This window comes from Natator depressus, chromosome 11, assembly GCF_965152275.1.
Source record: "Natator depressus isolate rNatDep1 chromosome 11, rNatDep2.hap1, whole genome shotgun sequence".
Taxonomy (NCBI): domain Eukaryota; kingdom Metazoa; phylum Chordata; order Testudines; family Cheloniidae; genus Natator; species Natator depressus.
The window spans coordinates 32,305,432-32,330,677 of record NC_134244.1 but is presented as its reverse complement, the minus strand read 5'-3'; the positions used below and the strand labels follow the sequence as shown (position 1 = coordinate 32,330,677).

The 25,246-nt window shown below is 40.4% G+C and overlaps 1 protein-coding gene across 16 annotated transcripts in view; it reads left to right on the top strand.

Annotated features, from left to right (window-relative positions):
• BAZ2B (bromodomain adjacent to zinc finger domain 2B) overlaps positions 1–25,246 on the top strand; it is a 272,852-nt gene that overhangs the window by 156,081 nt on the left and 91,525 nt on the right. For 10 of the 16 annotated variants that reach the window (XM_074967402.1, XM_074967404.1, XM_074967403.1 and 7 more), the window contains 7 exons: positions 5,003–5,206; positions 11,797–12,195; positions 14,787–15,402; positions 15,752–16,045; positions 18,196–18,256; positions 18,803–18,911; positions 19,185–19,286. In XM_074967402.1, the coding sequence (XP_074823503.1) occupies positions 5,003–5,206; positions 11,797–12,195; positions 14,787–15,402; positions 15,752–16,045; positions 18,196–18,256; positions 18,803–18,911; positions 19,185–19,286 (1,785 nt within the window). The remainder of the gene's footprint in view (positions 1–5,002; positions 5,207–11,796; positions 12,196–14,786; positions 15,403–15,751; positions 16,046–18,195; positions 18,257–18,802; positions 18,912–19,184; positions 19,287–25,246) is intronic. The other 6 variants (XM_074967408.1, XM_074967407.1, XM_074967405.1 and 3 more) reach the window with 3 other exon arrangements.

The window sequence follows — 25,246 nt, the reverse complement described above, 5'->3', positions numbered from 1 at the left end:
AGAAATAGTTTTCACTTTGTGTAATGAGCCATCCACTCCCAGTCTTTATTCAAGCATAATTTAATGGTGTCCAGTTTGCAAATTAATTCCAATTCTGCAGTTTCTCGTTGGAGTCGGTTTTTGAAGTTTTTTTTGTTGGAGAATTGCGACTTTTAGGTCTGAAATTGAGTGACCAGGGAGGTTGAAGTGTTCTCCGACTGGTTTTTGAATGTTATAATTCTTGATGTCTGATTTGTGTCCATTTATTCTTTTGCGTAGAGACTGTCCAGTTTGGCCAATGTACACTTGTCTGCATATTTTTAGCTGTTTTATCTTTTACCCTTTTCTGACCCTCTAAATGCACTTATGCCCCTCCAGTGCCCCATAAACACACAATGCTGTTTCTCCTTTTTGATAATAAATTGGTGTCCCTTGTGTAGAAATGTGACCAGTCCAACCATTATTGGCTTTTACCTATTACAAAAGGGGCCTGAATAGCCTACAAGCTGAAACTCTTATGACTGCCACAGTAATTCCCAATGCAGTGAGGTTCCCAATTTGTCCCTAGACATTTGATGGCAGAATATTGAGTTGTATGCCAAAAGCAGCTACCTCTTTTATTACTGGAGAGTCTGCTTTTTATACATAGACTATACTCCATGCTCCTCCTTTACTTTCATCTATTGTGCTTATCACACTCAAACCCTCAGAACCAAGAACTGGAGCATGTTTAATTATCTTTCCTTGTCAGTCATATTTCTGTCTCATCTGTCTGCAAGAACTTGCTGTTGTATTGTCCATAAGAGTATTACAGACCCCTCTTCTTAGGGTGATCACTTTCCCTATCTCCTTGTCTACAGTATGAAAAGGTGTGCTTTTTAAAATGAGGTAGCTAATATGTTTCAGAACACAGGTGCACACAGAGCAAGTTGTAGTTTTTACATGTTTACTGGGGGAGGTGAACCCTAGCAAGTTGAGGTGGACCCACTCACAAACTCTTTTCTCCTGACTATTTTGTAGCATGACAATGTGGGTGAGGAAATATCTTTTATTGGACCAATTTCTGTTGGTGAGAGAGACAAGATTTTGAACTTACACAGAGCTCTTCTTCAAGTCTGGGAGACTAACTTAGTGTCACTGCTATATGCATTCAAGTTGATTGTCAGCATCAGCCTGCCAGATCTCTGGTTGCTCAAGAAGCTGATGTTATAAACATTCAGTGGGTGTCATTAAAAACTGGACATTTACTATCTGTAATAGTTAATTACTATTACATCACTGTTTTGGGTGATTCTTATTCTACCGACAGAGGTATTGTAACACAGTATCACAGGTTTCAGAGTAGCAGCCGTGTTAGTCTGTATTCACAAAAAGAAAAGGAGTACTTGTTGCACCTTAGAGACTAACAAATTTATTTGAGCATAAGCTTTCATGAGCTACAGCTCACTTCATGGGATGCATTCAGTGGAAAATACAGTGGGGAGATTTATATACATAGAGAACATGAAACAATGGGTGTTACCATACACACTGTAACCAGAGTGATCACTTAAGGTGAGCTATTTCCAGCAGGAGAGCGGGGGGTGGAAAAACCTTTTGTAGTGATAATCAAGGTGGGCCATTTCCAGCAGTTGACAAGAACGTCTGAGGAACAGTGGGGGGTGGAGGGGGGGAATAAACATGGGGAAATAGTTTTATTTTGTATGATGACCTATCCACTCCCAGTCTCTATTCAAGCCTAAGTTAATTGTATCCAGTTTGCAAATTAATTCCAATTCAGCAGTCTCTCATTGGAATCTGTTTTTGAAGTTTTTTTGTTGAAGAATTGCCACTTTTAGGTCTGTAATCGAGTGACCAAAGAGATTGAAGTGTTCTCCGACGGGTTTTTGAATGTTATAATTCTTGACGTCTGATTTGTGTCCATTTATTCTTTTACGTAGAGACTGTCCAGTTTGACCAATGTACATGACAGAGGGGCATTGCTGGCACACGATGGCATATGTCACATTGGTAGATGTGCAGGTGAACGAGCCTCTGCTAGTGTGGCTGATGTGATTAGGCCCTATGATAGTGTCCCCTGAATAGATATGTGGGCAGAGTTGGCAATGGGCTTTGTTGCAAGGATAGGTTCCTGGGTTAGTGGTTCTGTTGTGTGGTGTGTGGTTGCTGGTGAGTATTTGCTTCAGGTTGGGGGGCTGTCTTTAAGCAAGGACTGGCCAGTCTCCCAGGATTTGTGAGAGTGATGGGTCGTCCTTCAGGATAGGTTGTAGATCCTTGATGATGCGTTGGAGAGGTCTTAGTTGGGGGCTGAAGGTGATGGCTAGTGGCGTTCTGTTATTTTGTTTGTTGGGCCTGTCCTTTAGTAGGTGACTTCTGGGTACTCTTCTGGCTCTGTCAGTCTGTTTCTTCACTTCAGCAGGTAGGTATTGTAGTTGTAAGAATGCTTGATAGAGATCTTGTAGGTGTTTGAGATGTTAGAGCAAATGTGGTTGTATCGTAGAGCTTGGCTGTAGACAATGGATCGTGTGGTGTGGTCTGGATGAAAGCTGGAGGCATGTAGGTAGGAATAGCAGTCAGTAGGTTTCCGGTATAGGGTGGTGTTTATGTGACCATCGCTTATTAGCACCATAGTGTCCAGGAAGTGGATCTCTTGTGTGGACTGGTCCAGGCTGAGGTTGATGGTGGGATGGAAATTGTTGAAATCAGGGTGGAATTCCTCAAGGGCTTCTTTTCCATGGGTCCAGATGATGAAGATGTCATCAATGTAGCACAAGTAGAGTAGGGGCATTAGGGGACGAGAGCTGAGGAAGCGTTGTTCTAAGTCAGCCATAAAAATGTTGGCATACTGTGGGGCCATGCGGGTACCCATAGCAGTGCTGCTGATTTGAAGGTATACATTGTCCCCAAATGTGAAATAGTTATGGGTGAGGACAAAGTCACAAAGTTCAGCCACCAGGTTTGCCGTGACATTATCGGGGATACTGTTCCTGATGGGTATCACAGTAGAGGTAAATATCATCATTGTGTGGTAAACACCCATTTTAAATACTGTCCTATATATCTGATCTCAGGAAGTTCTGCTCATTTTACTGCTTGCAAATCATGGTGTTCTGTTTCATTTTAAGACCTTAACCTTCATGAAGACACATCCTACTTCTGTGCCTAGTATTTGAAAGGAAGATAAAGACATTTAAATATGATATAAAGAGGATCAATCGCTAAACATCTAGGACCAGATTCTGACCTTGAATAAACAGAAGCAGCTCCACTGAAACCAGTTGCACAGGATATAAGTACCTGTTTTATAGTGTTTTAAATATCATGAGTCACAGTATTGCATATAGGGTAAAGACATGGCAAAAGCCCTACTGAAGCAGTCAGACCAGTCTTGACAAGCCCATAACAGAAATGAAAACTCTATGATTGACCAGTAATTAAACGTTCATTTGTTCTAAATGCTGTGTTTAATAACTATCGCAAATGCCAAATAGCTCCACCCTCGTGTAAATTCAGTCCAGGTGTATCACAAGTTAGCAGTCCATACAATTAATTCCAATAAATCCTCTTAAAACAAGAAATTTTGGGATTTCAGCATAGAATTCTCAATTCTTTTTAGGCTCCTATTGTTTCAGTAATATGATTACTGTTCAGTAGCCATGATAAAAAGCTACTTGACTATACCAAACTTCTGATATATTCCTTTTAAAAAGGAAGTAAAGAAAAAATATTCTTTCTAAAGGTGCTTTCTTAGACATTCCCATTACTATTGTAACTTAAAAGTATTGTCACTTTGTTCTCTCCAGACACCCTGATGCTCTGCTCTTCAATGTGTCTGCATATTGCAGTGTAAATTATTTTCCTTTCATACTGGTCTGACACTATCTCATTCTCCCTACGACCTCGTCAGTGCTCCATGTATCTGTATCTAGTTTACGCACATCTCATCCTTGCTTTCAAGGTGCTGTTCAACTCCTCTGTTCCTGCCTGCATTTTAAACCTTGTTTCTCCCTACTTGCACTCTGTCAATACTTGCCTTTATGCTTTTTGCCTTCACCCTAAGTGCATTCATGCCTTTTTTTTTCACATTGCCCCTTACATCTGATGTGACATCCCTGTCTTAATGTTTCAAGAGTCCCTCCTGAAAGCAAATACACTTGTTTGGCTAACTTTGTAAGCCTCATCTATCACATTTCAAAATCTGTTCTTTGAAGTTTCAATATATATTTCATGTCATCTTCTGTATTTTTGTCAGCTTGTTGCTACCTTCTCTTGTTTGTTTCCTGTGCTTGCCTATTACAGATTGTAAGCGCTTTGACGCAGGGGCCATCTCTTCCTTCCTGGAAATGCCATGCAAATTTATAGCACTAAGCAATAGAAACACTCTGTTAGTTAATAGCCCTTAACTAGTTAATAACTAGTTAATAGCCCTTAACTTCTGTCCCTTTCAAAGACAGACTTATAGGCACCATTCCCTGCCCCCCCCCACTTCCCTTCAGCGCCCCTCGGCATTTAAGTCCAACATGGAAGTGAGAAGGCAACCAGCCCCTCGTTCAAAATAGAGTTTGCAGTCTGACACAGACAACATAGAAGGGCCACAATATCAAACAAAATTAATACATTGTTCAAAGACAGATTAACCAAATTGTCACAGCTTGATTATTGAAATATCTTGATGGAGTTTATTGTAGGTTTTATTGTTTTCAGGCTTGTTAGAACACACACTCTCTGTGTAGTCACCCAATTATCTAGGCCTGAATTTGGCAGTTACACAAAGAATCTCTCATATTGTCCTTAAAATTGATGACAGTGTGTTCTCACATTTAGTGGGATACAGGTCACCAGATGTGGTTAATTTATTCATTTTATAGTTCCTCTTTCTTCTTTCTGAAGAACATCAGGAGAATAAGGTACGCTAGAGAATTGCTGATAATATTAGTCAAGACCGATAAGACCATGTCAAGAAGAGATGGATGATGTAACAAATTAAAGATTACCATTAATAAAGTTTTTATCTTCTCTCTAGAAACCAAGAAAGAAAGCAGTAGAAAGCTCCAGCAATAGTGATAGTGATTCAGGTTCCTCTTCGGACACCTCAAGTGAAGGCATTAGTAGTAGTGACTCAGATGATCTAGAAGAAGATGAGGAGGAGGAAGATCAAAGCATTGAAGAAAGTGAAGATGATGATTCTGATTCAGAGAATGAAGCACAACATAAAAACAAGAATAAGGTATGATAGCTGTATAGTGATTGTACAGCTAGCAATCTTGTTACTGAAAAAAGAAAAGGAGCACTTGTGGCACCTTAGAGACTAACCAATCTATTTGAGCATAAACTTTCGTGAGCTACAGCTCACTTCATCGGATGTAGCTCACAAAAGTTTATGCTCAAATAAATTGGTCAGTCTCTAAGGTGCCACAAGTACACCTTTTCTTTTCGCGAATACAGACTAACACAGCTGCTACTCTGAAACTTGTTACTGAAAGTTACTCTTGAAAAATTAAACTCAGATTTGTACCAGCTGAGGCATTGTTTAAGAATTAATACTAGGCAGGGAAGAGCATTTCCTGGGAGTTAATGGCTTGCTCAAGGTAAAAAGCGCCCTTAACTCAGCTGGTTGTTAATTTCTAGGAAATGCCTGACCTGGAGGTAATTTTTATTATAAACTGGAAAATATATACTATATGTAAAGACAAATTAAGTACTTTGTGCTGTAAAGTTTAGTTGAACTGTATGTCACCATGGATACTGCATTCTGTTCATAGCTGCTCTTTTCTTAGTGTACCCTTTACCCTACCCAAACCCAGTAAAGCAGGATGGGAATCCCAATATTCTATTCCCACAATTCTGATACATATGGGCTATTCCCTTCTTGTCTGCAGTTTCCAGAGGTAATTCAAAGTTGTAGCACAGCTTCGTGTTAGCCAGATCCTGTTCTCTAGCCTGCTGCCTGATCTTCTGCCTCTGTGGCAGCAGTCAAGTGGAGGTTCACTTTGCTCCCAAATTTTCTTTGACAGGTTGGTTTTTTTTTAAATCTTTTTCAGACAGTAGCAAAAGTAAGCAGCCTGTCTTTCTTTTCCCTCTTGTGGATCAGGTGTTGAGCCGTGGGGTGGTCTCAGCCACCCAGAACTGGCACTTCAGTGTCTCCCTGTGGGATTCCTCTGCCCCTCGCATGGCAGAGCTGTCATGCTAACATCAAGCTAAATCCAAGTGGTGTTCTGCAAGGCAGCTTTTATAGGCTCTTCAGAAGGCGAATTGTGCTCTGCCAGTTCTGAGCCAGCCAGCCCTTCTACTGCAAGCGCATAGGCTGTAAGTTGGATAGGCACTTCAGGTCCCACCCCTCCACCCCCCCTCCCCCCCAAAAGCACCACTCCAACACAGAAAAGCCCAATCTGTGGACACAAAGCAGAGCAGGGAGAGATTCCAATGACTAGGAGGACTTCAACCAGCCAGTCCAGGGGGGAAGTCTCAGGGCAGAACAGGACCAGAAAGAAAAAACCTGTAAAGGGCTCCAGGTCTCCCTCTAAGCTCCCTAGGGAGAGAAGCAGTGCTTGTACTCAGAGCTAGAATCAGGGAACTCTGGCAATGAAACCCCATTTCCCAGGTTGGGAGAGTGGGACCCTGAGGGGGAGGGCATGGAGGAAGATTTATCTGGAGGGCTCAAGGCACTGCATAAAGCAAACCATAAAAGGTAAGCCCAAGCCACAGCTGAATGGCAACATCTGGAAAGAGGGCTAAAAAACTAAAAAATTCAAAAAGAGCAAAAAAGAAAGGAGATAGTATTAACCCCCCCCCCCCCCAAAAAAAAAACACCCAACAAAAAACGAAGAGGTATTTGTCCTCTGACTTAGACGCCTCCGTCTCTACTGAGGAAGGGGAATGCTCAGATTCAGGCTCTGAGCAGGACATGGAAAAAATACAAGAAAGATTTTTTTCCTCTTAAAATGTTTGAAACAGTGTGCAGAAAGGTTGCAGCCATGATCCAGATCCAACCTGAGCAGGTGCTAGAGGGCAATCCTAAAGGCAAATACAGTACCTGCCTTGTAAATCATAATCCGAGACATCCTTCTAGAATGTGATCAAAGAGGAATGGGAAACCCCTGATGAGGGTAAATGCACTAGCAGGCATGCACTTAGGTATTATAAAGTGCAAGAACCAAAAAATGCCATTACAGATATACCACTGACCAATGCTGCTGTGGCATCTTTAGCAAAAGATAGAGTAATCCCATCTATAGGGGATTTCTTCCCCAAAGATACAACTAATACAAAAAGATGGAAGCCATCCTCAGAAGGTACTTTGAAGCTTTGTTGGCCATACTTAGAAAGCATCCGTGGCAGCTACATGCTTTGCAGGAACCACAGTGTCCTGGCTGGAGGACCTTAAGGCCGTGAAGAACAGAGACCATCCTGAATTCCAGTATTTATTTGGCGTATGTAATCCGGTCAGGTCAAGCCACAGCCTTTTTATTATGACTGGAAAACCTCCAGGAAGTTGAGTCATTTTGCAGTCCTCAACAATGTGCCTCCTGGTTTGTAACTGCCCACATTGACATAGTGGACTGTGTCTAAAACGTCACCGAAATTCTGCTGCAGTACAAATTCCATGTCTGGTATAAAACTGGTCGGTTCAGAAGGCTCCATTGCCTTCGAGGTAAATGAAACCCAGGTTGATGTTGAGTGGGGTATGAGACAAGATGATGATTTGTAATTTTCTCTGCAGACCATGAAGCTCTACCATAAATACCTCACCCAGTAAACTTATCCACAGTGCGGGCCGTGAGGGCAGACAACCATGCAAGTCTTTAATTAATGGTAGATGTGGCGTATCACGCTATTTCATCATGAGTTTTGCTACGCTTTTCTCTCTGCGAACACTGGGTGGAGAAATATTGAATTCCAGTGCATGCTTAAGAAGATTTCCCGAGCAGCAGCCTTCGTGGCAGATGCCAAAATAGATACAGTGAGATTTTCAGCAGCCAGAGGCTCATGGAAGGTTGATGCTCATTCTAAACAAATTCTGGGTTCATCTGAAGTCAGAGGTTCTCTCCTCTTTGGGGGAAAGCTAGACAAAATAGTGGCAGAAAGCACTGCCAAACTCAAACAATCCTTTCCCATCCCACTTAGTGCTCTGAGATGGGACTACAAACCCATTTTTTCAAAAATGCACAAAATGCACCTTTCATCCGTCATCCTTACAAAAGTACCAGAGGAAAGACAACAGGTGTATTGGGGAAAAACCTGGAACCAGGGATTGGGTGAAAAATCAAGAGCTGGATCCACTGCCTCTACAAGCCCAACATAACAACAAATGAATGTGCAGCCACCAAGAACTGCATCTAGAAGGCAGAATTTCTCACTTCTCAAAAAATATGGTCTTGATCAACCATAAGCAAGTGGGTGAGAGATGTATTGAATCACAGATACTCCCTCAAACTAAGGTCCCCACCCCATCCCATCTTCAGCCAATCCCCCATCTTGAGCAACTTTGTCAAATGTAAGCTGGTGTCAAATGAAATCTCAAATCTCCTGGCCATAGGACCAAGAGGGTTTCCTCAGAAGAAAGATTCTTAGGACTACTTCATTTTCTTCATCGTCCAGAAGAGCACTGGGATGGAGGGGAGATAGGTGTGGGTGGGATTCACAGCTGTTCTGGATCTCAAGCAGCTCCACAGGTGGATGAAGAAAATGAGATTCCACCCTAGCAAGTAACAACATCTAGCAGATGTTCCCATACAACCATCCCACTGTAGACTGCTGAGATTTGCATGGCCTGCTACCAGTACCAAATGCTCCCATTCAGCCTCTTATTGTCCCCCAAGGTCTTTACCAAGATGTTGGAGGTAGTAATAGCCATACTCAGGTCTTAGGGCACTCACTTGTATCCCTTCCTAAATAACATGTTGATCAGGGCTCTGACCCAAGCAGTAGCACACAGTGCCACAATCTGGATGCTGGAACTGCTTCAAGCGCACAGATTTGTGATAAACATCGAGAAGAGCTCCTTGACTCACTCCACACGGAGAATTCACCCGGCAATGGAAATAGACACTTCTGGGGCAAAGCTTTACCCATCGCTGGACAAATTCGCCAAGATCCAGAGCCTGATATCCATGTTGGTAAAGTACGCAAGGCTGACCATAGCTCATTGTCCACAGCAACTGGACCTCTTGGTTTCTTGTATAGTAGCCACCCTTTGAGAAAGGTTCGATATCAGGTGCCTTCGAGCCTTTCTTCTGAAAGTATGGAACCATTCACCAGAATGCATGCAAGATCAGGTTGGGGTACCAAGCCAGGTGTTGAACACTATCAGATGGTGGACAATCCCATGGTACATCCACAAGGGTCTTCCCATATGCCTTCCAGACCCACAGGTACTCACAATCAATACCAGCCTGATGAGAGGGGGAATGCATCTGGGGCACAGGACAGTGCAAGGTACCTGAAACTTCAAGGAAAGGAACAAGAAAATCAACTTCTTGGACCTCAGAGCTGTCAAGCTAGCCCTATGGAAATTCCAGAACTATGCAGACGGCAAACACGTTCTGGTCCAGTTGGGCAACATGACCACTGTGGCATATATCAGTAACCAAGATGGAAGAAGGAGTGTTAACTCTACATGCAGAAGTGATGGAGATAATGAAATGAGTAAAGAGGACTCAGCACAGGAGATGCAGTCAACAACTCAGAATGGTGCCTGAATCAGGAAATCCTCACTCTGATTTTCAGAAGTTCAGACTTCTGGCAATTAACCTATCCACCAGTCACAAGAACACAAAGCAGTCCAAGAACTTCACAAGGGAAACAAACCCCAAATCCTCCCTGGGAATGAATGGTCTTTCACACAGAAGGCCAGAAGTTCTGCAATATGCGTTTCCACTTTTTCCACTTCTAAGATAGGTGATCCAGAAGATGAGGTGAGAAAGTCTTATCTCAAGTTTGCAACAGCTTTTCTGTTGGTTGCTGTCGCTTTGGTCAGAATGAAGGCATGGAAAGATGGATTCACCTTAGGCAAGAATGATTCTGAGATTCTTAGCACCACTTTGTTGTCATGGAACACACAGTGGGGATAAAGCTGCCAGGTTCAGAAACTCATCTAGCAGATATAATAGTGACCAGAAAACAGGTTTTGATGGATAGGTAAAATGGAGATATTGATGTCAGTGGCTCAAAAAATATGTGGTTAGGGCTTTTAACACCAGTGGTAGGTTCCTCGTAGGAAATATTGGTTTAGCCAGTGTGGCTGCTCTGAGAAATCTGGATACCTGAGGGTTCTCTGTCAAGGAACCAGAAGATCCTGTGAATATGACACTGTGTTGACACCTGGCAATATTGTGGCGGGCTTCATAAAGCAAGTCCAGGATAACTGGGATACCAGGATCCTTAGGATTTTTGTTGCGTTCTTAACACCATGAGCAAAACCTAGTCCAGACGGAGGAGTAGGCCTTTAATGTTGAAGCTCGGCTGGAGGAAAGTACAGTTCCAATCACTTTGGAAGATCACCTCAGTGCAAGCTAACGCTTTCCTTTCAATAACCATGTTGTGAGTTGTAAATGGTCTGGATGAAGAAATGGGCCTGGGTAAATGATGCCAGATGCCAGTGAGACCAGGGCCAGAAATGGGCCCTGGTCTCACTGGTAGCTGCAGTGCGGGTTCCAATTTCAGTGCTATCAGATTAGAAAACCATGTCTTTTGGCCAGTGTGGCGCTACCACTATTACCTCTTCTATCTGAGCACAGAAGATCTATATCAAGTGCACCTAAATGACAAGAAGATCGGGCTCCTTGTTTGTCACTTTTCATCTGAAGTGCCAAGGGCTCAGGTATCTAAGTTATTACTAGCTAGATGGATCAAGCTATGCATCATAAAGGCATACAGTGCGTCAGGTGCTCCTGTTCCAGACTTAATCAAGGCACACTCCACACGGTCTGTGGCAACTTTGTGGCGGAAAGAGCTTGTGCTTCTACTACAAGAGATCTGCAGGGTAGTAAAGTGGTCTTCACTGGTTAACATCTTCATTAGACACTACAAAGTGGACTTAATGTCTTCTGCAGAAGCCTCCTTTGGCAGTAAGGCCCTGCATGCAGGGATTCAGTAATAGCATTGCCAGTTAATTCCAAGGGCTCTTCCTTATCTCATTCTGTATTTCCTATCCCTCCCTACTTCGGTTGGCTGTTCACTGCTTCCTATCTATATCTATATCAGAATTGTGGGATAGGCTGGGCTTGCGGAATGGTAAATTTCTTACTTGATGATTTCCTTTCTGCTACAGTGTCTCCCACAGTTCTACCCTCCCTGGCTAGCTTCCAAGCCAAGGGACAATGTTTAATTTTGATAGTTATGCCTGTAGGCTATAGCCTACTGTACGTAGTTTATTGGTTGGCTTTGAAGTTATTCTTACTTATCTGATTCTGTGAAGTTTTTACTCATTTTTGGAATGAATCATCTGGCAGCAGGTCAGAGAAGGGAGCATGGCTAGCACAGAGACTGTTACAGTTTTGAACAGCCGCGGAAAACTGCAGTCTGAAGCGGAATAGCCCATACATATCAGAATTTTACCACTCCATTAGGTTTATAATCAAGAATACATTTCCAAACTGATTTTTTTTGGCCTTGTTTTTATATTAAACAGTGACTCCCTATGGGGAAAAGATCAAGCAATCAAATATATTGTAAGATTATTTTAAAATAAATGTGTTACCTTGTTTTGAGGAAATTGTAGTTGCTTTATGGAGATTAATTATATAAAATGTTGTTTGTCGTCATAAATATTTAATGGGCTAGTGTAATCTATACAATTTTGTAAAATATGTTTTACAGGTGCTAATGCATAGTGGTGTAACAGACATGAAAGCAGATGGACAAAAAACACATGAAAAGTCCCAGGAAAAGAGAACACACCAGCAGATACCTCTTGTGTCTGATTCCCAGACTCCCTCGTCATTCCAATCCCAGCAGAAGCAGCCTCAGGTTTTGTCACAGCAGCTTCCCTTTATTTTCCAAAGCTCTCAGGCAAAGGAGGAATCTGTGAACAAACACACAAGTGTAATACAGTCTACGGGATTGGTGCCCAGTGTGAAACCTTTGTCTTTGGTAAATCAAGCCAAAAAGGAAACTTATTTAAAACGTATAGTTCCTTCTCCTGATCTACTGAAAGCAGGGAATAAAAATACCTCTGAAGAATCTAGCCCTTTAACCAGTGATGTAAGATCAAAACGGGTGAGTAGAAATTACTGGTTTAGCAATACTTGACTTTGTTCTACAGCCATAGTGTCTATATGCATGTCCTTCTTAACAAATTATAGCATTATGTTTCTCAAGTCCTTTGTTATAAAATCCGGGTTTTGGGGGAGAATTATATTTGTTGTTTTAAATTACACAGGACTTAATCTTGGCATATTTTAAAAAAAATCTATGTGGATTTTTGAATGATGTTTATTAGTGAAGGTTATCTTTGTGGTTGAGCACTAATATCACTTTTAACGCTATCTGGTTGCCTTTTAGAACAGCTAATCTTAAACCTCAGGTAAAAGGTTTTATGTTCCTGAGTGTGTAGTGTAAATTAGCAGTGCTTTTTAGTATTCTGAAACAATAGCTTGGAAAAATCAACTCATATCCTAACATGTTCATGAAGTATCCATGGTAGTTGTTTTTCAGAAAATACTTGGTTTCAAGGTTGATTAGTTTCATACTCTGCAGACACTGGTCTCTTACAAGTCCATTGAATGTCAGTAGAATGCCAATGAAAGTGCCACACAAGGTTTACAGTAAGTCACTGTGGCCCATATTGTGCAACCAGTGCTCATGCTGGTAATCTCTTAGGGCCAGATTTTTAAAGATATTTGGGTGCCTAGAGATGTAGATAGGTGCCAAGTGGGATTTTTAAAGTGTATAGGCCACTAACTTCTATTGATATCCGTGGGAGTTAGATATCTAGTAGCTTTAACAAATGTCAGCCCTCATTGATATCAATAGAAGTTAGTGGCTATGGCATTTTAAAAATCCCACTAGTTACTTATCTATATTTTTAGATCCTGAATACCTTTAAAAAATCTGGCCCTTAGTTCCACGAGTAGCCATTGATTCCAGTGAGACTATTTGTGTGAATGCTCACCAGTGTAATGGGGGGAAGCCATAACTTAGCACTAAGACAGCAGTGCAAGAATAATGTAGTGTGTTAGCGTTAGTCTCACCTGAAATCATTGCCCTAAACTAATGGGGGCTATGACATGGATATTTTCTGAAGGCAGCCCATAAAATGTTTGACTCTCTTGGGAGTAGTCTCCAGTCCTTAATCATTGGTTGGATTTTTGCATTGGGGGACCCTTGAAAAATTAGCAAAGGCAAAAACTTGGGAGATTCTTCAAGCTCCAGTAGGGCTTTCAAACACTGACCTATGGGGGAGGGGGAAAGGACCGTGATACTAATAATAAAACAATAGAAACTCATGTTTTAAGGCAATGTTTAAGGTTTGACATCCACTAAGGGCAAGTTTACATTTAAAATGCTGCACTGGCACAGCTGCAGCGCTTTAATGAAGACGCTCTATGCCAAAGGGAGAAGAGCTCTCCCATTAGCATAGTTAATCCACCTCCCCGAGAGGCAGTACATATGTTGGCGGGAGAAGCTTTCCCGCCGACAAAGCACTGTCTACAGGGAGGGTTAGGTCGGTATAACTACATCACTCAGGGGTGTGGATTTTTCATGCTCCCCCCAAGCAATGTAGATATGTCAATATAGGCCTGTCGTTTAGACCGGGCTGAAGAAAAGTGAGGCAATATTTTTTTCATATCTTCTATCTTGGCATCTCAGAATTCTGAGGAGTCTGAAATACTATAATATCTTATAATATCTTAAAAAAAAAAAAAAAGACGCTAAAGACAATGTAAGTGCATTTGGAAGGACTTCAGTTTGCTGGATTATGAAGGTTATAAACTTCCCGATTTGTTGCATCCCTGATAAGGATTTAATTCTAGTTAAAATGGATGGAATGGGATTCCCTTTGGAGCCTGTCAGTCCCGCTCCATGCACTCCAAAAGGGTTGTTGTTGAGTGACTTCAAGAGCATCTTTGTTTCCCTAATTAAGGGGTAATTATGCTGCCTTTGAGCATTTTCAGCCACTGCTCATCTCTATAACAACAACCTGGTGTTCTAGCATAACACTTTTGGAATGATCCCAGTGGTTCAACATATTTTTATTGATTCCTGTGTCAAATTTTGCTATTCCAGCCGTCTTCTTTCAATCTCCTGTTATTTTTAGTAGCCATTATTATTTTGTATTCTGTGTTATATTTATTGTTTAAGATTCATGAATTGCCTAACAATTTGATTTGCATCCACTTGTATGACTTTTACTGGGTGTCAATAAGAAAACCAGGATTTTTTCTTTAATTGCTATGGAAATCTTATAAACGCTACATTGAGCATGTCCTGTTTCATGTAATTTTTTTTCCTATTGACTTGTTTTCATAAGAGGTAAACTCTCAGTTTCTAGTTATAACTGTAGCAGGTGATAAGAGTGAAAATAGCTCTCCAGACTGAAGTAGAAGCTTCAAAAGCTTGCACCAATACTCCCATCAGCTTAATATCTTGAATCCCTGGGTCAGCCATCTTTCTTTATTTGATTTATCATGAAAAATCTAGGGAGAGTCTAGACTTGATACCTGGTCATCTACCCAGCTCTCGAGCTACCTACCCTCCCACCTACTAAAACTGCTTTTTGTGGATGCAAATGGTGAGGGCTAAACAAATATAATTTTCCCTGTGAGATGCAGTCTTTTTTTTATTTTGTTGCCTCTCTGTTTCTACAGGAACAGTATAAACAGACATTCCCAGCACAATTAAAGAAACAAGAATCATCTAAGAACCTGAAGAAGATTATCACAGCTTTGTCAAGTCCAAAACCAAGCTCTAGTTTACCAGCTCATCAGAAACACACGTCTCTAGAAAACAATCATTCTAATCCATTCTTGACAAATGCACTTTTAAGTAATCACCAACCCAATGGAGTAATTCAGAGTGTCATCCAGGAAGCACCTCTAGCACTTACAACCAAATCCAAATCCCAGCCCAAGATAAATGAAAACATAGCTACTTCTAGCAGTGCCCCTTTTTCTTCACTAGGAAATGTAAGTACATGTGGGAAAAAAACACCTGGTAACAGGACACCTGTTATGCCCTCTACCTCTCCTGTGTTACCTGGTCTGGGAAAGGAAAAAGCAGTCGTCAATAATGCAATAACAGCAGTGAAAACACAGCACCGCCTTCATTCTTCAAAATCTTTAGTGGAACAATTTAGAGGAACAGATTCTGACATTCCAAGTAGCAAAGACTCTGATGACTCAAATGAAGAGGATGATGATGACGATGATGATGAAGACGATGATGAAGATGAAGATGATGAGGATTCTGATGATAGTCAATCAGGTTATTATTTGACTTTTCTATATAAAAAAAAATTAAAGATTTTATTCTAAATTTTTTATGAAGAAACACATCTCCCACAACTCCTTGAGTTACTTTGTTCTGTACTGCTTCCAGTCATGTCAACGGCTGGGTAAATTCACGATGATCTTGTAATGATACTAAAAGGCTTCCAGTCATGTCAACGGCTGGGTAAATTCACGATGATCTTGTAAATGATACTAAAACATTTGTTAATTAATGTATCCACAGACTTGAGGAATGCTAGAATGACAAAAAGCTACAATGAACAATTCTCAGTGTGCTGTTGGTTGTCCAGTTGTAACCTGTACTTGTTACTGTTTTCCCACAGAGTCTGACAGTAATTCAGAGTCAGATACAGAAGGGTCTGAAGATGATGATGAGGATGACAAAGATCAAGATGAATCTGATACCGATACTGAGGGAGAGAAAATGCCACTGAAACTGAATAAAACGACTTCCTCTCTGAAAAGCTCTTCCATCAGTCTCACAGCTCACTCTACACCACTTAATCTCCAAGTAGTAAAGACTCCAAGCTCTGCTCCTGCTGCCTTATGTCCTGAATCCCAGTCAGCAGTTTTTCTTGGGACACCTTCTTCTACACTTACTCCAAGTACACATTGTGGTATCTTACTGTCTTTTATATAACAAAGTGTAGTGTCTGAGAAATGTGTCTCGTAAATGTATTTCAAAAAGTGTAATCAAGATAACAGTGTCCATAATGCACAATGTTGCAACTGGATACTGACCTTCCTCTCCTTTGCCTGACCCATAGAGGTACTGATCACCTGCAACTTCCACTGAAGTCAAACAGAGTTGTGGGTACTCAGCACCTTTCAGGACCAGGACCTGAATGCTAAGGTCAATTCATATGACCTTTATATGGCATTTATATTCAAAACATCTGGGGTGATCATTACTCTCTGTAAGCATTCTGGGAGGCAGTGTGACAACTGGTGGATAGAGCACTAGACTGGGGCTCACGGTGTCTGGGTTCTGTTCTGAGCTTCGGACAAATCACTTCATCTCCCTGTGCCTCACATTCTCCATCTGTAGAATGGAAATAATGATACTGATCTCCTTTCTAAAGTACTTTGAGATCTGTGGTACAAGACCTAGGCAGTAGTATTTTTCTGTTCCCGTTACAGTAGAACCTTGCCAATCTACATACTGTAAACTGCACCAAAAATTGCCCATCTCACCACTCTTCACAACAGGAGTGTTGACTGTAGTGACTTGTAGTATTACAAGTTTCATTATTTTTGCAAAATTCACAATAGGTCATTTATTAATACATTTATGACACACTTTTAAATAAGTAAATTTTAAGTACACTTGGTGTTGTATTATCTTTAACTTTTTTTTGCGTAAATGGTCATTCCCTTACTTGCTAATTCATAATATTCAATAATTATCACAATGAGTCTCTTGGCTGCTAATTAGCAAAGTGCTACATACATCTCATGAAAATACATGTTTTTGTTTTGTTTTTTAAATAAGGACGTTGAATCAGAAACCAGTTTATCCTAATATTTAGAGTGCAGTGAAATAAGAGTTGCTTGCTTAACCGTTAACGAAAAGTTGTTTGCTATTATGCAAGACTGGCTTTGAAATGACGTATTTTTATTTTTCTCTTTCAGTTAGATGCAAGCTTATTGGTTTTATAGTTTATAAAGATTTACTGTATCTTATGAATAACCTGAATTCTGATCCCCTGAAGTTTATATTGCTCTTCAGCAGTCTGATTGGCTGGCACTAGTTTTATTTAATAACATAAGTTTACACACCGTGCAAAAAATTGGCATGTCCATGTTTGTCTATATTTTGTTTATATATGGAGCTGATATACATTTTATGTTAAATGTTTTCTTTAGTATATGGTATAATGCTTTCTGCCTACTCAGATCCACCATTCTGGAATCAAAGGTTATTTTTTGTCCATCATATCATTCATTAGTCAGTCACCTAAAAAGATGTTTCACCTTGCTTTCCTGTATCCAGTCTCCACTGCTCCTCTGTCTTTAGTTTACTTGCATCAAAAGTGCACACTCTTAGAAAGCAGTGTCCATGTATTTATTTTTTTGCCTAAAGCTGGTACTCAGTGAGAAAGGACATATGAAATAAATGTAAATAATACTATAAATACTTTAGTTTCTGATAAATTTGACATCTCTTCATTGCAAGGATGCCCACTTTTCATTGCATACTGCAGAGGAGGTACAGTAGAACCTCAGAGCTATGAACACCTTGGGAGTGGAGATTGTTTGTAACTAAAATGTTTGAAACTCTGGAAAAGAAAGTTATGGTTGTTCTTCAAAAGTTTACAGCTGAACATTAACTTAATACAGCTTTAAAACTTTACCGTGCAGAAGAAAAATGCTGCTTTCCCTTTATTTTTATTAGTAGTTTACATTTAGCACAGTACTGTACTATATTTGCTCTTTTTGTGTGTGTGTCTGTGTCTGCTGCTGTCCAATTGTGTACTTTCAGTTCCAAAAGAGGTGTGTGTAGTTGACTGGTCAGTTCGTAACTCTGGTGTTCATAACTCTGAGGTTCTACTGTACTCACATCTCAGAAGTCTTTGACTGGAGAGAGCCTAGTGGAAAAAGTAGCGGGTACAAATTTCCATTCAGTTGGTGTGGTTGTATACATGATGGATAAAATGCAGTTGCTCTTCTGGTTTGGGGATCTGAGTAATGGAATACACGTTTTCAGTAAACTGGTTCTCTGTCATCTCATTGCTTTCCAATGTTAATCAATTAAACTCTATTTAAGGTACTTCAAAAAGGCGAAGAGTAACAGACGAACGAGAGTTGCGTATTCCTTTAGAGTATGGGTATGTTTTATATTTACTTGAACGGCATTTGGGAAGCGATTGCATATAGTGTCTCATAAAGTGAATGGTCATTTGTTTTAAAAAAGGGCATTGTAGTATTTGACATAGAATTTTCAAAGGGACTCTCAGACTTAAGCACTCCTTTGACTTGCAGTGACACTTTCTGTTTCCTTTGAAAATTCCAGCCTTCCTATGTATTGTCTCTCAATTACTTCCAAAACAGATTTGCTTATTTGCAAATGTAAAGATGTGTTGCTTAATTGTTTTGCAACTGAAAATTCATTAGTAGTTCTGTTAACAAATCATGAGCCAGAATAGAATCTGCTCACTTTCCCAGAACTTTTTGTGCACTACAATGCTAAAATGTATAAAAAAAAAATTTTGATAACGTAACCTAATACAATGCCATTTTTGCCTGGTCACATTTCTGCCTTAATCACTTTATATATTTGTCTCTTGACTTTAATGTAAAATTAATAAATTGATGTTTATAAATTAGTTCAAGAAATGAGTGTTAACACACACCTATATTTACTATTACTACAGCTGGCAAAGAGAAACACGAATAAGGAATTTTGGTGGTCGTCTTCAAGGAGAAGTAGCATATTATGCACCATGTGGAAAGAAACTGAGACAGTATCCTGAAGTAGTAAAGGTACATACTTTTTTTTTCAATTTGTATGCATTCTGGTACCATAAAGCATGTGCACAATAAAAAAGTGCACTTCTTCCTCAAATAAAGTTCCTTGATACAAAATGTCTTGTGATGTGAGGCTAATGTACCTTAACCTGTTTCTAAATTGACCTCCTATAGAGGCATATCCCTTGATAGAATGTGCAAAACATTTGACTCCTGACGTTAGCTGTACATCAAAGCTGGGTTGTAATTATTTAAAACCTGAAGTGGAAAAATGTGTGATTTTTTCAGTATCTCAGCAGAAATGGAATAATGGATATCTCAAGGGACAATTTCAGCTTCAGTGCAAAAATAGGAGTGGGTGACTTCTATGAAGCCAGAGATGGACCGCAGGTATCCACTTTTTAAAAAGTAAAGTCTTTGATCCAAGGAGTAGTAACATAAATCTAGGTGAAATAATTTTTACTACACTCTGGAGCATTGCCTGTTGTTAGTGAATTCATTCTTACAGTCGTACATAGTACTTTACAGTAGCTTTTGTTGAGAGTTGAGGGTCTGATCCTAGGAGGTACTGAAAATCTACAACTCTCATTGACTTCCTCAGGTCTCAGGTGCTCAGTATGTCCCAAGATCAGCTCTGAAATGATAGTTTTCTAGTTAAGAAGGAGCTTTGAGCTGAGTATTTTATAAGAGAACACGTTCAGATATTTCTTAGAGTAGAAATTTTTTCTTCTTATGTTATACGAACTCCATATCTGTAGAAGTTCTGTTTATGTGTGTATCATGTCTCCTTTGTATTTTCATCCGTCTAGGGCAGGGGTGGCCAACCTGACCCTGAGAAGGAGCCAGAATTTACCAATGTACTTTGCCAAAGAGCCACGTAATACGTCAGCAGCCCCCATCAGCTCCCCCACCCCGCTCCCAGCGCCTCCCACCCACCGGCAGCCCTGTGGATCAGCACCTCCCCCTCCCTCCCCGCACCTCCCGATCACCTGTTTCGTGGCGTGCAGGAGGCTCTGGGGGGAGAGGGGGAGGAGCGAGGGCATGGCAGATTCAGGGGAGGGCGCGGGAAGGGGTGGAGGGGGGCAGGGCCTGTGGCAGAGCCAGGGGTTGAGCAATGAGCGCCCCTCGGCACATTGGAAAGTTGGCGCCTGTAGCTCCAGCCCCGGAGTTGGTACTTATACAAGGAGCCACATATTAACTTCTGAAGAACCACATGTGGCTCCGGAGCCACAGATTGGACACCCCTGGTCTAGGGTATCTAAAATACATACTTAAAACACAGGTATTTACTATGTAGAGAATACAGTATTAGCTTTTCTGAAGGATCCAGTTTTTATGCACAGTTGTATGAACAAACATTCTACTTGAGTGTGGCAGAATTCTACTTTGCTTTTTGTGGATAAAGTAGCCACTTCACAGAAGAATAAATTATGATTGAACTGTGCGACACCACCATCTATTTTGTCCAGCTTAGGGACTTCCATTTTTTCTTGTGATCTCATGTCAGTGAATATATTTATTTATTGTTAAAGATAACTCTTCCCTGTATATCACCACATGAATGTGGACAGACATCAGGAAAATGTGCTCAACAATTCCTGGAATTTCAAAACACCTTGCCTAGGCAGTTGAATCCCTGTAGGAGTATACATCAATCTACAAAACATGCATAAATGTTTGTAATAAAACTGAAGCCATGTCAAATTGCTCACTTTGGGGTGGCGTTGGCTGACTTCTGGCCCCTTGAGGAAGTTAATGTTATAGGCCCCATGTACATCAGCCACTGTAAACCCAGGGTTGAATAAGTCAGGATCAATAAATCATGTAGGTATGTACCTCGCTATTGAACCTCAGATTTAAGTAGCTACTAGTTTCCTGGACATCAGGTCAACCCCTCTTTTTTTCTTTTTCTTGTCTGTCTATTATATTCTTCCCATCTCACATGTCCCCAGCCTTAGTTACTTCTTTCCACCCCTCTTACTTTATATCTAGTGGGATGTACTGCACTCCCTGCCCTCCTTTGGGACTGCAAAACTTCAGAAAGGAGGAACTGAGGAAGGGCCACAGTTCAATCACAAGGCTGGGTAATGAATTGTCCCAAACCTCTTCTAAATATCATTCAGAAATTCCAGTTTTTATTGCTTCTGCTACATTCAGGTCAAAGCAGTTTTACTAGGAGAAAGAAAAATGTCATGAAAGGGGAGGCTAAAACAGAACAAGTAGGTATAAGCAAATACTACTCTGTTTGGGATGGTGGTATAGATGGCCTCAGCACTATTATCACACCCAGATCACACCTTCCCATAATACACTGTTAAAAGACATTGAGATTTCCAGTGGTCTCAGATTACACATGTACATTCTTATGGCTGGATTGTCCCCAATTTATAACAGGTGGGCAAGGGGATGGGGCCACAAAAGACCTCCTGCCTTGTGCACCCTTACAGGTAAAATGCTAAATACTATTGGGCATGCAAACACTGCTCTCTCCTAGCTCCACTGCTGGTTGGTCTAGAAGAGCTGGGACCTGGCCTTATCTTTCCTCCATACCTTATAGCAGAAATGGTAGGGTGCTGGGAAGGAGCACACACCACACCACATGGGAGGATGGCAGAACAGGCTCTGCAATGTGCATGTCTCAGGAACTTCAAGAGAAGTTGTGGCTCATTCATCCAGATTTCTTTCTAAAGTGTACCGCTAAAGCATTGCTCCTCCCCGCCCCACAACCCCTTGCTTCCAGTGTAGAAGCTAAACTGTGATGCTTGATATGTAACTAGATAATGCGCACTGACTTAGTCAAAGACCAAATCCTGACAAGAAAACAGGAAGAATTTGCAGATTCCTCAGATTGAAACTCAAAGCTGCTACCTTCATCTTGGGTGGAGGAGGGAGCCATTTCAGAATCTTGGAAAGCCCTAGCAATATCTGCCTTCTGGAGATATTAGACTAATAGTGGATCTGTACAGGATGTTTGTCTTTGGAGAACAATAATTATAGGTAAGTAATTTTATCCTTTAGTCACTAGGGAGATGCTTTTTTTTATTATAACATAGGTGTGCTTGGGATAACATCTTTGGTGAGAGTAACGTTTGTTCCCAGTAGCTACATTGTCATACATAATCATTCAAGTTATTGTAGTATATTTTCAAATGCTTACACTGTGTGTGTGTGCGCATGTGTGTGTACACACTATATGTATGTTGTCTTATATATGTCTATATATGTTTATGCTTACAAGCCCAGATCCTACTTCTAAATTTTATTCTATACCTATTAGTACTTACAAAGCATGATCCTAATATATTCGGTGTGTGATGTGATTCCAGAATGTCTATTCTGTGTCACTACCACCATTTTTCTTATAATTTATCTGTGTTGAAGGTGACTTGTGAGTGTTGTGTTACCTAACTTTAAAGTACACCAATCAGCATTGGATACCACAGACTAATCTGATCCATTTCAAACTAAGGTCATGAGCACTTGCACTTTCCAGACATAACTGGCATGTGAATCTTATATTTACGTTTTTTTCTTGATTTTTATCTGAAATACCATTAAAACTGCAAACATTTTAAATAGTAAATCTAGATTTTTTTTTAACTAGAGGCTTAGGTTGTCTCTCAAAATCTCTTAGCCAATTTGTTTTCATATCTGTTTTTTTTAATGACAAAAATAAACTTAAGCATTCCTCATTGGCATTTTTATTACATGTGGCATCAGCCCAGCTTTTCAATCAGGTAATTTTTAGTGTGTATATTTTTGTTTTTCTACTCTAATCCATATATTTTTTAAAATATGGAGTTAAAGAGAACATATTGCCTAAAAACCTAGTATGATTAAGAAGCTCTAAAATTATATTTATACTTCATGAATCAGATTTTGATTCATTAGATTGTCATGTAAACATTTGAACTAAAGTGATAACAGCTAACAAAGCATTTACAGTAAGTCAACCAAAAAATTAAGCTAGTACTTAATGAAAATGGTATCTGTATGTACGTTACTGAAATTTAGTGTCCTGTTGTAATACTGAAAGTGCCAGTAATTTATCTATATCTTATTGGTATAGAAAATTATCAGTTTTATTCCAGAAATTTGCTCATCAAATAGTTTTTTTTCCTGCTGATTCCATCTCCTCCACTTTTTATGGTTTGGGGCCTTTTACTGCTACTTTTCCTGTTCTTCTCTCTGCCTTTCTTTGCGTTCTGTGGCGTATCATAATCCAGGTTATTGTATCAGTCTCATCTGATTGTGAGCACTGCAAAATTCAAATTGAAAGATGGAAAAAGATGCATGGAAAACTATTTATGGTTTTGATCCTGCACTCACTGAAATCAGCAGAATTCTTGCCAGTGACTTCAGTGTGTTATATTTTCTGAAGTTTTTCTTTATATGAAAAAATAGTTTGTTTTACAAGGTGATTTGGAGGTATTTTTAGGCTCAGAAGCACCATATCAAAAGCAAATTTGGAATAAATGATAACTTCAGGTAACCATACTGTAAAATTCAGAACATGGTTTGTTGAGTTGTAGAAAGTAGAACATTCCAATCTAAATTTTCCAGGTTGAAATGCACCTGGATTTTCCTACTGCATTGACAGTGGCATTTCTTAATGCTTTTCGGTACAATGAATTTTAAAAAAGAATTTGAAAGCATGATAATCTCCTAAAGTTTCTTTTAGTTCAATCAGAGATTTTTTTCCTAATTGAAAACAAAGAATATTTGAGGTACATAATAAAGGATTTCTATATTATGAAAGGAACTGATATAGTTGTGATTTACAGTATATTTTTAGACTGGTACCAATTTTCTAAAAAAAGGGGTACATAACTCCTAGTTTTCTAGTTTAGGATTAACAGGGACTTGAACCAAGCTACTTCATGAAAATATTAATTGATATATGGAATAAGTTATAGAGGTAAGTAACTGAAATGTATAATATTAAGGATAGAAACCATCATTCATCCTTATTTGTGGAATCTCTATCTTCTTGCCATAATTAAGGAATTAAAAATGCCTGTATGTTTTTCTCTGGAAAAAGAAGGAAAGGGTAGCAAAAAAGTGGGATTAAGATTTGTTTTTAAAATGTAAACTTGTTGGGTTGGAGGAACTTTTTTTTCTTTGAGTGCTAGTCCAGATACATACTCCACAGTTGGTGAGCGCACATCTCATGTATATGCGTTAGAGAATTGTCTAATTGGCAATATCTATGGAGTGGGTTGACACATAGGACCTTCCTCTCCATGTGTATTACACAAGGGTATAAAGAGCAGAGCTGTTTTGCTATGCCTCAGTTCCTTTTGTACTGGTCATGGTATATGTCAGAGCAATTCTCGTAAAATTTACCTCCACTTTGGCTAGTTAGTGTTGAGTTTAGTCACATAGCTGCACATGGAAGCTACAGGGGGAGGGAAGCCCTTCCCCAAGCTTGCAGGTGGTGTGGGACACTATGCTCAAGCACAGCAATTCCCCAGGCTTAAGAACTGCTCATTGTGCGAAGCAGTTGTGTTTCTGAATGATGGACACATGAGGTATCTGTTTTTGTCTCCAGAAGGACATACTTCAGGGTGCTGTGAAATCTGCAGGTCCTTCTTGAAGTGGACCCAGCACTCAAGGGAGGCATGCCTGAGGCTTTTCTCATGGAGCAGGCAATGAGGTTGGACTCCAACTCCAGATTCTAGGCATCTAGGCCCGCGGGGGAACAAAGATTGTTGAAATCGGCCCCAGTGTAGACTTTAAAACTGTCTGAAGCTGCCTTGTTTGGAAGACATACAGGATAAGTCTACACAGCAACTAGACACCAGTGACTGGCTCGTGCTAGCTGACTTGGGCTCGCAGGGCATGGGCTGCATGACTGTTTCATTGCTGTGTAGGTGTCTGGGCTTGGGCTGGAACCCGGGCTCTAGGACCCTGCTATGTGAGTGGGTCAGATACAGGGCAGACTTGGAGTGGAAGCCTTTGAGGAAGAAGAGGCTGAGATCACCCTCCCCAATCCAAAGTAAAGGCCACATAAAACTACCAGCCTGTTGGACACCAAGGGTGCCTCAAAACTTAGAAAAAGTTCCCTGAGTACCAGAGCCTGCATCCCCCCACCCCAAGTTGTCACAGCTGTATAAGCCTTCTTGGTACCAAGAACTCAGAGTGGTCACTAGCTACTTCAGTACCTGGTAAAAGTTTGATTTTGGTACAGGCCATCCTGATGCTTTCAGCATGCTTTCAGGTACCTTCGCAGTCATGCCACAACAACCTGTTGGGGCTCCACCACTCAGGGCCTTAGCTGCAGGCCCCAGAGATATGTGGCTATTGGAGTCACACTAATTCCTGATGCTTTCCAGATTCCTGGACCCAGT